Genomic DNA, 13,295 nt, shown 5'->3' with positions numbered 1-13,295 from the left:
GAGAACAAGTATTTGATACACTGACGATTTTGCAGGTTTTCCTACTTACAAAGCATGTAGAGGTCTGTAATTTTTATCATAGGTACACTTCAACTGTGAGAGACAGAATCTAAAACAAAAATCCAGAAAATCACATTGTATGATTTTTAAGTAATTGATTTGCATTTTATTGCATGACATAAGTATTTGATTACCTACCAACCAGTAAGAATTCCGGCTCTCACAGACCTGTTAGTTTTTCTTTAAGAAGTCCTCCTGTTCTCCACTCATTACCTGTATTAACTGCACCTGTTTGAACTCGTTACCTGTATAAAAGACACCTGTCCACACACTCAATCAAACAGACTCCAACCTCTCCACAATGGTCAAGACCAGAGAGCTGTGTAAGGACATCAGTGTTAAATTGTAGACCTGCACAAGGCTGGGATGGGCTACAGGACGATAGGCAAGCAGCTTGGTGAGAAGGCAACAACTGTAGGCGCAATTATTAGAAAATGGAAGAAGTTCAAGATGACGGTCAATCATCCTCGGTCTGGGGCTCCATGCAAGACCTCACCTCGTGGGGAATCAATGATCATAAGGAAGGTGGGGGATCTACACGGAACTACACGGCAGGACCTGGTCAATGACCTGAAGAGAGCTGGGACCACAGTCTCAAAGAAAACCATTAGTAACACATTAAGCCGTCATGGATTAAAATCCTGCAGCGCACTCAAGGTCCCCCTGCTCAAGCCAGCGCATGTCCAGGCCCGTCTGAAGTTTGCCAATGACCATCTGGATGATCCAGAGGAGGAATAGGAGACGGTCATGTGGTCTGATGAGACAAAAATAGAGCTTTTTGGTCTAAACTCCACTCGCTGTGTTTGGAGGAAGAAGAAGGATGAGTACAACCCCAAGAACACCATCCCAACCGTGAAGCATGGAGGTGGAAACATCATTCTTTGGGGATGCTTTTCTGCAAAGGGGACAGGACGACTGCACCGTATTGAGGGGAGGATGGATGGGGCCATGTATCGCGAGATCTTGGCCAACAACCTCCTTCCCTCAGTAAGAGCATTGAAGATAGGTTGTGGCTGGGTCTTCCAGCATGACAACGACCCGAAACACACAGCCAGGGAAACTAAGGAGTGGCTCCGTAAGAAGCATCTCAAGGTCGTGGAGTGGCTTAGCCAGTCTCCAGACCTGAACCCAATAGAAAATATTTGGAGGGAGCCAACAACCTCCTTCCCTCAGTAAGAGCATTGAAGATAGGTTGTGGCTGGGTCTTCCAGCATGACAACAACCCGAAACACACAGCCAGGGAAACTAAGGAGTGGCTCCGTAAGAAGCATCTCAAGGTCGTGGAGTGGCTTAGCCAGTCTCCAGACCTGAACCCAATAGAAAATATTTGGAGGGAGCTGAAAGTCCACATTGCCCAGCGACAGCCCCGAAACCTGAAGGATCTGGAGAAGGTCTGTATGGAGGAGTGGGCCAAAATCCCTGCTGCAGTGTGTGCAAACCTGGTCAAGAACTACAGGAAACGTATGATCTCTGAAATTGCAAACAAAGGTTTCTGTACCAAATATTAAGTTCTGCTTTTCTGATGTATAAAATACTTATGTCATGCAATAAAATGCAAATTAATTACTTAAAAATCATACTATGTGATTTTCTGGATTTTTGTTTTAGATTCCATCACTCACAGTTGAAGTGTACCTATGATATAAATTACAGACCTCTACATGCTTTGTAAGTAGGATGCCATCTATTTTGCAGCAAAGCACCCCCACAACATGATGCTGCCACACCAGTGCTTCACGGTTGGGACAGGGTTCTTTTAGCTTGCAAGCCTCACCTTCTAAAGCCATGACATCATTTTCTGGAATTTTCCAAGCTGTTTAAAGGCACAGACCACTTAGTATATGTAAACTTCTGACCCACTGGAATTGTGATACAGTGAATTATACAGTGCCTTGCGAAAGTATTCGGCCCCCTTGAACTTTGCGACCTTTTGCCACATTTCAGGCTTCAAACATAAAGATATAAAACTGTATTTTTTTGTGAAGAATCAACAACAAGTGGGACACAATCATGAAGTGGAACGACATTTATTGGATATTTCAAACTTTTTTAACAAATCAAAAACTGAAAAATTGGGCGTGCAAAATTATTCAGCCCCCTTAAGTTAATACTTTGTAGCGCCACCTTTTGCTGCGATTACAGCTGTAAGTCGCTTGGGGTATGTCTCTATCAGTTTTGCACATCGAGAGACTGAAATGTTTTACCATTCCTCCTTGTAAAACAGCTCGAGCTCAGTGAGGTTGGATGGAGAGCATTTGTGAACAGCAGTTTTCAGTTCTTTCCACAGATTCTCGATTGGATTCAGGTCTGGACTTTGACTTGGCCATTCTAACACCTGGATATGTTTATTTTTGAACCATTCCATTGTAGATTTTGCTTTATGTTTTGGATCATTGTCTTGTTGGAAGACAAATCTCCGTCCCAGTCTCAGGTCTTTTGCAGACTCCATCAGGTTTTCTTCCAGAATGGTCCTGTATTTGGCTCCATCCATCTTCCCATCAATTTTAACCATCTTCCCTGTCCCTGCTGAAGAAAAGCAGGCCCAAACCATGATGCTGCCACCACCATGTTTGACAGTGGGGATGGTGTGTTCAGCTGTGTTGCTTTTACGCCAAACATAACGTTTTGCATTGTTGCCAAAAAGTTCAATTTTGGTTTCATCTGACCAGAGCACCTTCTTCCACATGTTTGGTGTGTCTCCCAGGTGGCTTGTGGCAAACTTTAAACAACACGTTTTATGGATATCTTTAAGAAATGGCTTTCTTCTTGCCACTCTTCCATAAAGGCCAGATTTGTGCAATATACGACTGATTGTTGTCCTATGGACAGAGTCTCCCACCTCAGCTGTAGATCTCTGCAGTTCATCCAGAGTGATCATGGGCCTCTTGGCTGCATCTCTGATCAGTCTTCTCCTTGTATGAGCTGAAAGTTTAGAGGGACGGCCAGGTCTTGGTAGATTTGCAGTGGTCTGATACTCCTTCCATTTCAATATTATCGCTTGCACAGTGCTCCTTGGGATGTTTAAAGCTTGGGAAATCTTTTTGTATCCAAATCCGGCTTTAAACTTCTTCACAACAGTATCTCGGACCTGCCTGGTGTGTTCCTTGTTCTTCATGATGCTCTCTGCGCTTTTAACGGACCTCTGAGACTATCACAGTGCAGGTGCATTTATACGGAGACTTGATTACACACAGGTGGATTGTATTTATCATCATTAGTCATTTAGGTCAACATTGGATCATTCAGAGATCCTCACTGAACTTCTGGAGAGAGTTTGCTGCACTGAAAGTAAAGGGGCTGAATAATTTTGCACGCCCAATTTTTCAGTTTTTGGTTTGTTAAAAAAGTTTGAAATATCCAATAAATGTCGTTCCACTTCATGATTGTGTCCCACTTGTTGTTGATTCTTCACAAAAAATACAGTTTTATATTTTTATGTTTGAAGCCTGAAATGTGGCAAAAGGTCGCAAAGTTCAAGGGGGCCGAATACTTTCGCAAGGCACTGTAAGTGAAATAATGTGTCTGTAAACAATTGTTGGAAAAATGTCCTAACCGACTTGCCAAAACTATAGTTTGTTAACAATAAATTTGTGGAGTGGATGAAAAACGAGTTTTAATGACTCCAACCTAAGTGTATGTACAATTCCGACTTCAACTGTACATACATACATACAAACAAAAGTATGTGGACAACCCTTCAAATGAGTTGGACACTGCATTGTTGGAAAAGGACCCGTAAGTAAGTATTTCACTGTAAGTCTACATCTGGTTTGTGTATGTATGTCTTTCCCAAAGCCGATGTACCAGGCTTTCCCTGCCAGTATTATTCAGGGGTGAGTGTTTGTGCGTGCCAAGGGTGTGTGTGACCTGATGCCATTGTGCCAGGCGCCGTTTGCGTTTCCCAGTCCGGATGTGTCCCATCATCTCATTAAAATCTGTGGCCTACCAACCTCCTTCCTTAACATTCCCCCGGATCCCTTGTACTCCTCCTCCCCACACTTATTCGCTCCATCCTCCCCTCCTGCACCCCAGAGCTATTGTTTAGTCTGGGGCGCTGCTTCATAGGGGGACGAGGGGAAAGGGGGCCCGGAGGTTCACTCATTCGAGAGTAATAGACAGCGAGAGAGTTACAGGGAGGGAGTGGAAAAGCAAAAGAGAGGAGCTGCAACAGCATACAGGGCTACAGATACAGAGAATGGCTGGGATGAGAAGGACCGGAGAATAGGAGAGAGGAGAATAGGGAATAGGAGAGAGGAGAATAGGAGAGAGGAGAATATGAAAGAGGAGAATAGGAGAGAGGAGAATAGGAAAGAGTAGAATAGGAGAGAGGAGAATAGGAGAGAGGAGAATAGGAGAGAGGAGAGAGGAGAATAGGAGAGAGGAGAATAGGAAAGAGGAGAATAGGAAAGAGGAGAATAGGAGAGAGGAGAATAGGAGAGGAGAATAGGAAAGAGGAGAATAGGAAAGAGGAGAATAGGAAAGAGGAGAATAGGAGAGAGGAGAATAGGAAAGAGGAGAATAGGAAAGAGGAGAATAGGAAAGAGGATAATAGGAGAGAGGAGAATAGGAGAGAGGAGAATAGGAAAGAGGAGAATAGGAAAGAGGAATAGGAGAGAGGAGAATAGGAGAGAGGAGAATAGGAAAGAGGAGAATAGGAAAGAGGAGAATAGGAAATAGGAAAGAGGAAGATGAGCTGAGAGTAACAGCATACAGTAGTACACCCCTACAGGGAGAGAGGGAGAGAGTGATTAGGAAGATGAGCTGAGAGTAACAGTATACAGTAGTACACCCCTACAGGGAGAGAGTGATTAGGAAGATGTGCTGAGAGTAACAGTATACAGTAGTACACCCCTACAGGGAGAGAGGGAGAGAGTGATTAGGAAGATGAGCTGAGAGTAACAGTATACAGTAGTACACCCCTACAGGGAGAGAGTGATTAGGAAGATGTGCTGAGAGTAACAGCATACAGTAGTACACCCCTACAGGGAGAGAGGGAGAGAGTGATTAGGAAGATGAGCTGAGAGGAACAGTATACAGTAGTCCACCCCTACAGGGAGAGAGTGATTAGGAAGATGAGCTGAGAGTAACAGCATACAGTAGTCCACCCCTACAGGGAGAGAGTGATTAGGAAGATGTGAACATACATCTTAATAGGAGAGTGAGAGAGAGAGAAACATTTTTTTGCAGCAGAGAGGGGGGTGTTTGTGTGAGGGGGGCTAACCGTGTGTTGTCCCTGCAGGTGTGTTAACTCTAGAGGAGTTCAGGCATGTGTGTGACGGCATGTCCCAGCATCCCTTGCAGCAGCGAGGCGGAACAAGGCGGGGCCAACCGAAAAGGAAGAGCCGACACACCTGGCTGTATCAGGGACCAGGATCACACCACATACTACACGCACTGAGGAACAGGTAACCCTCACTCAGTTGTCATCCTAACTCAGTTGTAACCCTCACTCAGTTGTCATCCTAACTCAGTTGTAACTCTCACTCAGTTGTCATACTAACTCAGTTGTAACTCTCACTCAGTTGTAACCCTCACTCAGTTGTCATCCTAACTCAGTTGTAACTCGCACTCAGTTGTCATACTAACTCAGTTGTAACTCTCACTCAGTTGTAACCCTCACTCAGTTGTCATCCTAACTCAGTTGTCATCCTAACTCAGTTGTCATACTAACTAATTTGTAACTCTCACTCAGTTGTCATACTAACTCAGTTGTCATACTAACTCAGTTGTAACTCTCACTCAGTTGTAACTCTCACTCAGTTGTCATCCTAACTCAGTTGTCATACTAACTCAGTTGTAACTCTCACTCAGTTGTAACTCTCACTCAGTTGTCATCCTAACTCAGTTGTCATACTAACTCAGTTGTAACTCTCACTCAGTTGTAATACTAACTCAGTTGTAACTCTCACTCAGTTGTAACTCTCACTCAGTTGTCATACTAACTCAGTTGTAACTCTCACTCAGTTGTCATACTAACTCAGTTGTAACTCTCACTCAGTTGTAACTCTCACTCAGTTGTCATACTCACTCAGTTGTCATACTAACTCAGTTGTAACTCTCACTCAGTTGTAACTCACTCAGTTGTCATCCTAACTCAGTTGTCATACTAACTCAGTTGTCATACTAACTCAGTTGTAACTCTCACTCAGTTGTAACTTTCACTCAGTTGTCATACTAACTCAGTTGTCATACTAACTCAGTTGTAACTCTCACTCAGTTGCAACCCTCACTCAGTTGTCATCCTAACTCAGTTGTAACTCGCACTCAGTTGTCATACTAACTCAGTTGTAACTCTCACTCAGTTGTAACTCTCACTCAGTTGTAACCCTCACTCAGTTGTCATCCTAACTCAGTTGTCATCCTAACTCAGTTGTCATACCAACTAATTTGTAACTCTCACTCAGTTGTCATACTAACTCAGTTGTAACTCTCACTCAGTTGTCATCCTAACTCAGTTGTCATACTAACTCAGTTGTAACTCTCACTCAGTTGTAACTCTCACTCAGTTGTCATCCTAACTCAGTTGTCATACTAACTCAGTTGTAACTCTCACTCAGTTGTAACTCTCACTCAGTTGTCATCCTAACTCAGTTGTCATACTAACTCAGTTGTAACTCTCACTCAGTTGTAACTCTCACTCAGTTGTCATACTAACTCAGTTGTAACTCTCACTCAGTTGTCATACTAACTCAGTTGTAACTCTCACTCAGTTGTAACTCTCACTCAGTTGTCATACTCACTCAGTTGTCATACTAACTCAGTTGTAACTCTCACTCAGTTGTAACTCACTCAGTTGTCATCCTAACTCAGTTGTCATACTAACTCAGTTGTCATACTAACTCAGTTGTAACTCTCACTCAGTTGTAACTTTCACTCAGTTGTCATACTAACTCAGTTGTCATACTAACTCAGTTGTAACTCTCACTCAGTTGCAACCCTCACTCAGTTGTCATCCTAACTCAGTTGTAACTCGCACTCAGTTGTCATACTAACTCAGTTGTAACTCTCACTCAGTTGTAACCCTCACTCAGTTGTCATCCTAACTCAGTTGTCATCCTAACTCAGTTGTCATACCAACTAATTTGTAACTCTCACTCAGTTGTCATACTAACTCAGTTGTAACTCTCACTCAGTTGTCATCCTAACTCAGTTGTCATACTAACTCAGTTGTAACTCTCACTCAGTTGTAACTCTCACTCAGTTGTCATCCTAACTCAGTTGTCATACTAACTCAGTTGTAACTCTCACTCAGTTGTAACTCTCACTCAGTTGTAACTCTCACTCAGTTGTCATACTAACTCAGTTGTAACTCTCACTCAGTTGTAACTCTCACTCAGTTGTCATACTAACTCAGTTGTAACTCTCACTCAGTTGTAACTCTCACTCAGTTGTCATACTAACTCAGTTGTCATACTAACTCAGTTGTAACTCTCACTCAGTTGTAACTCTCACTCAGTTGTCATACTAACTCAGTTGTAACTCTCACTCAGTTGTCATACTAACTCAGTTGTAACTCTCACTGTTGTCATCCTAACTCAGTTGTAACTCTCACTGTTGTAACTCTCACTCAGTTGTCATACTAACTCAGTTGTCATACTAACTCAGTTGTAACTCTCACTCAGTTGTAATTCTCACTCAGTTGTCATACTAACTCAGTTGTAACTCTCACTCAGTTGTCATACTAACTCAGTTGTAACTCTCACTCAGTTGTAACTCTCACTCAGTTGTAACTCTCACTCAGTTGTCATCCTAACTCAGTTGTCATACTAACTCAGTTGTCATACTAACTCAGTTGTAACTCTCACTCAGTTGTCATCCTAACTCAGTTGTCATACTAACTCAGTTGTAACTCTCACTCAGTTGTAACTCTCACTCAGTTGTCATCCTAACTCAGTTGTCATCCTAACTCAGTTGTCATACTAACAGTTGTAAATCAGTTGTAACTCTCACTCAGTTGTCATACTAACTCAGTTGTAACTCTCACTCAGTTGTCATCCTAACTCAGTTGTCATACTAACTCAGTTGTAACTCTCACTCAGTTGTAACTCTCACTCAGTTGTCACTAACTCAGTTGTAAACTCAGTTGTCATACTAACTCAGTTGTAACTCATACTAACTCAGTTGTAACTCTCACTCAGTTGTAACTTTCACTCTCACTAACTCAGTTGTCATACTAACTCAGTTGTAACTCTCACTCAGTTGTAACTCTCACTCAGTTGTCATCCTAACTCAGTTGTAACTCGCACTCAGTTGTCATACTAACTCAGTTGTAACTCTCACTCAGTTGTAACCCTCACTCAGTTGTCTCACTCAGTTGTCATCCTAACTCAGTTGTAACTCTCACTCAGTTGTCATACTAACTCAGTTGTAACTCTCACTCAGTTGTCTCCTAACTCAGTTGTCATACTAACTCAGTTGTAACTCTCACTCAGTTGTAACTCTCACTCAGTTGTCATCCTAACTCAGTTGTCATACTAACTCAGTTGTAACTCTCACTCAGTTGTAACTCTCACTCAGTTGTCATACTAACTCAGTTGTAACTCTCACTCAGTTGTAACTCTCACTCAGTTGTCATACTAACTCAGTTGTAACTCTCACTCAGTTGTAACTCTCACTCAGTTGTCATACTAACTCAGTTGTCATACTAACTCAGTTGTAACTCTCACTCAGTTGTAACTCTCACTCAGTTGTAACTCTCACTCAGTTGTCATACTAACTCAGTTGTCATACTAACTCAGTTGTAACTCTCACTCAGTTGTCATACTAACTCAGTTGTCATACTAACTCAGTTGTAACTCTCACTCAGTTGTAATTCTCACTCAGTTGTCATACTAACTCAGTTGTAACTCTCACTCAGTTGTCATCCTAACTCAGTTGTCATACTAACTCAGTTGTAACTCTCACTCAGTTGTCATCCTAACTCAGTTGTCATCCTAACTCAGTTGTCATACTAACTCAGTTGTAACTCTCACTCAGTTGTAACTCTCACTCAGTTGTCATACTAACTCAGTTGTAACTCTCACTCAGTTGTAACTCTCACTCAGTTGTCATACTCACTCAGTTGTCATACTAACTCAGTTGTAACTCTCACTCAGTTGTAACTCTCACTCAGTTGTCATCCTAACTCAGTTGTCATACTAACTCAGTTGTCATACTAACTCAGTTGTAATACTAACTCAGTTGTAACTCTCACTCAGTTGTCATACTAACTCAGTTGTAACTCTCACTCAGTTGTAACTCTCACTCAGTTGTCAACTCTAACTCAGTTGTCATACTAACTCAGTTGTAACTCTCACTCTCAGTTGTCATACTAACTCAGTTGTCATCTAACTCAGTTGTAACTCTCACTCAGTTGTAACTCTCACTCAGTTGTCATACTAACTCAGTTGTCATACTAACTCAGTTGTAACTCTCACTCAGTTGTCACTCTAACTCAGTTGTCATACTAACTCAGTTGTCATACTAACTCAGTTGTAACTCTCACTCAGTTGTAACTCTCACTCAGTTGTAACTCTCACTCAGTTGTAACTCTCACTCAGTTGTCATACTAACTCAGTTGTCATACTAACTCAGTTGTAACTCTCACTCAGTTGTAACTCTCACTCAGTTGTCATCATACTAACTCAGTTGTCTCACTCAGTTGTAACTCTCACTCAGTTGTCATCCTAACTCAGTTGTCATACTAACTCAGTTGTAACTCTCACTCAGTTGTAACTCTCACTCAGTTGTAACTCACTCACTCAGTTGTAACTCTCACTCAGTTGTCATACTCTCACTCAGTTGTCATACTAACTCAGTTGTAACTCTCACTCAGTTGTAACTCTCACTCAGTTGTCATCCTAACTCAGTTGTCATACTAACTCAGTTGTCATCTCTAACTCAGTTGTCATTCTAACTCAGTTGTAACTCTCACTCAGTTGTAACTCTCACTCAGTTGTAACTCTCACTCAGTTGTAACTCTCACTCAGTTGTCATACTAACTCAGTTGTAACTCTCACTCAGTTGTAACTCTCACTCAGTTGTCATACTAACTCAGTTGTAACTCTCACTCAGTTGTAACTCTCACTCAGTTGTCATACTAACTCAGTTGTAACTCTCACTCAGTTGTAACTCTCACTCAGTTGTAACTCTCACTCAGTTGTAACGCTCACTCAGTTGTAACTCTCACTCAGTTGTAACTCTCACTCAGTTGTAACTCTCACTCAGTTGTAACTCTCACTCAGTTGTCATACTAACTCAGTTGTCATACTCACTCAGTTGTAACTCTCACTCAGTTGTAACATACTCACTCAGTTGTCATACTCACTCAGTTGTCATACTCTCACTCAGTTGTCATACTAACTCAGTTGTAACTCTAACTCAGTTGTAACTCTCACTCAGTTGTCATACTAACTCAGTTGTAACTCTCACTCAGTTGTCATACTCACTCAGTTGTCATACTAACTCAGTTGTAACTCTCACTCAGTTGTAACTCTCACTCAGTTGTCTAACTCAGTTGTAACTCTCACTCAGTTGTAACTCTCACTCAGTTGTCATACTAACTCAGTTGTCATACTCACTCAGTTGTAACTCTCACTCAGTTGTAACTCTCACTCAGTTGTCATACTAACTCAGTTGTCATACTCACTCAGTTGTAGTTGTCTCTCACTCTCTCACTCAGTTGTCATACTCTAACTCAGTTGTCATACTAACTCAGTTGTAACTCACTCAGTTGTCATACTAACTCAGTTGTAACTCTCACTCAGTTGTAACTCTCACTCAGTTGTCTCTAACTCAGTTGTAACTCTCACTCAGTTGTCTCACTCAGTTGTCATACTAACTCAGTTGTAACTCTCACTCAGTTGTAACTCTCACTCAGTTGTAACATACTCACTCAGTTGTAACTCTCACTCATACTAACTCAGTTGTCATACTCACTCAGTTGTAACTCTCACTCAGTTGTAACTCTCACTCAGTTGTCATACTCACTCAGTTGTCATACTAACTCAGTTGTCATACTCACTCAGTTGTCATACTCACTCAGTTGTAACTCTCACTCAGTTGTCATACTCACTCAGTTGTAACTCTACTCAGTTGTAAACTCAGTTGTCATACTAACAGTTGTAACTCTCACTCAGTTGTCATACTCACTCAGTTGTCATACTAACTCAGTTGTCATACTAACTCAGTTGTAAACTCAGTTGTCATACTAACTCAGTTGTAACTCTCACTCAGTTGTAACTCTCACTCAGTTGTCATACTAACTCAGTTGTAACTCTCACTCAGTTGTAACTCTCACTCAGTTGTAACTCTCACTCAGTTGTCATCCTAACTCAGTTGTCATACTAACTCAGTTGTAACTCTCACTCAGTTGTCATACTAACTCAGTTGTAACTCTCACTCAGTTGTAACTCTCACTCAGTTGTCATACTAACTCAGTTGTAACTCTCACTCAGTTGTAACTCTCACTCAGTTGTCACACTAACTCAGTTGTAACTCTCACTCAGTTGTAACTCTCACTCAGTTGTCATACTAACTCAGTTGTAACTCTCACTCAGTTGTAACTCTCACTCAGTGGTAACGCTCACTCAGTGGTAACGCTCACTCAGTTGTAACTCTCACTCAGTTGTAACTCTCACTCAGTTGTAACTCTCACTCAGTTGTAACTCTCACTCAGTTGTCATACTAACTCAGTTGTCATACTCACTCAGTTGTAACTCTCACTCAGTTGTCATACTCACTCAGTTGTCATACTCACTCAGTTGTCATACTCACTCAGTTGTCATCCTAACTCAGTTGTCATCCTAACTCAGTTGTAACTCTCACTCAGTTGTCATACTAACTCAGTTGTAACTCTCACTCAGTTGTCATACTCACTCAGTTGTCATACTAACTCAGTTGTAACTCTCACTCAGTTGTAACTCTCACTCAGTTGTCATCCTAACTCAGTTGTAACTCTCACTCAGTTGTCATACTAACTCAGTTGTCATACTCACTCAGTTGTAACTCTCACTCAGTTGTAACTCTCACTCAGTTGTCATACTAACTCAGTTGTCATACTCACTCAGTTGTAACTCTCACTCAGTTGTCATACTAACTCAGTTGTCATACTAACTCAGTTGTCATACTCACTCAGTTGTAACTCTCACTCAGTTGTAACTCTCACTCAGTTGTCATACTAACTCAGTTGTCATACTCACTCAGTTGTAACTCTCACTCAGTTGTCATACTAACTCAGTTGTAACTCTCACTCAGTTGTAACTCTCACTCAGTTGTAACTCTCACTCAGTTGTCATACTCACTCAGTTGTCATACTAACTCAGTTGTAACTCTCACTCAGTTGTCATACTAACTGAGTTGTAACTCTCACTCAGTTGTCATACTAACTCAGTTGTCATACTAACTCAGTTGTCATACTAACTCAGTTGTCATACTCACTCAGTTGTCATACTCACTCAGTTGTCATACTAACTCAGTTGTCATACTAACTCAGTTGTCATACTAACTCAGTTGTAACTCTCACTCAGTTGTCATACTAACTCAGTTGTCATACTCACTCAGTTGTCATACTCACTCAGTTGTCATACTGGCTTTATTCCGGCCTCCCCTTCCTTAGGGTGACCCATCTAGCGCGTCTGCCCTCCCCATTGGTTGAGCTGAGCGAGCCGCTGCAGGTGATTCGCTACGAGCAGGGAGGCTTCAGCCACGCCCACCACGACAGTAGCCCCTCCCATCCAGAGACCACCTGCTCACACACACGCCTGGCCGGAAACACTTCGGCACACACTGAGATCTCCTGCAGGTCTGTCTCTTTCTATATGTGTGTGTGTCTGTGTATCCATATGCTTCCTCTAATTTTTATAGGTTGTCATCTTTTTATGGTGTCCATCTGTTTGCACAAATGTGCACTTTGATCCTCCCATATTCCAGTCAGAATAGTCCCCTTAATATACGGATGTTCCCTCCTTCTCCCCAGGTACATCACTGTGTTACTCTACCTGAACTCTGTGGAGGGAGGCGGAGAGACCACTTTCCCTGTGGCAGACAATCGCACCTATGAGGAGGAGGTGGGTGACCATACTATAAGCATTGTTCGTACTAAGAGTTTTTGCTTTCATGTTGAATGATGAGAAGGCTACTGATTTCCTGAATTGTGCTGCTATTACAAACATAATGCTGAACAATGACAAGGAATCTGACTGAGAAGCACTTGTCATGCTTCATATCGGGAGCATAGAGGAGCTGCATGTTTGTTG

The 13,295-nt window shown here is 42.0% G+C and overlaps 1 protein-coding gene across 1 annotated transcript in view; it reads left to right on the top strand.

Moving 5' to 3' along the window:
- LOC139368886 (transmembrane prolyl 4-hydroxylase-like) overlaps window positions 1–13,295 on the top strand; it is a 28,184-nt gene that overhangs the window by 13,007 nt on the left and 1,882 nt on the right. Inside the window, exons 5-7 of the mRNA XM_071108353.1 lie at window positions 5,300–5,465; window positions 12,656–12,841; window positions 13,016–13,106. Coding sequence (XP_070964454.1) covers window positions 5,300–5,465; window positions 12,656–12,841; window positions 13,016–13,106 — 443 coding nt within the window. The remainder of the gene's footprint in view (window positions 1–5,299; window positions 5,466–12,655; window positions 12,842–13,015; window positions 13,107–13,295) is intronic.

The sequence above is a fragment of the Oncorhynchus clarkii genome, chromosome 16 (genome assembly GCF_045791955.1).
Source record: "Oncorhynchus clarkii lewisi isolate Uvic-CL-2024 chromosome 16, UVic_Ocla_1.0, whole genome shotgun sequence".
Taxonomy (NCBI): domain Eukaryota; kingdom Metazoa; phylum Chordata; class Actinopteri; order Salmoniformes; family Salmonidae; genus Oncorhynchus; species Oncorhynchus clarkii.
The sequence above is the reverse complement of the archived record's forward strand: the minus strand, read 5'-3'. Positions and strand labels throughout refer to the sequence as shown.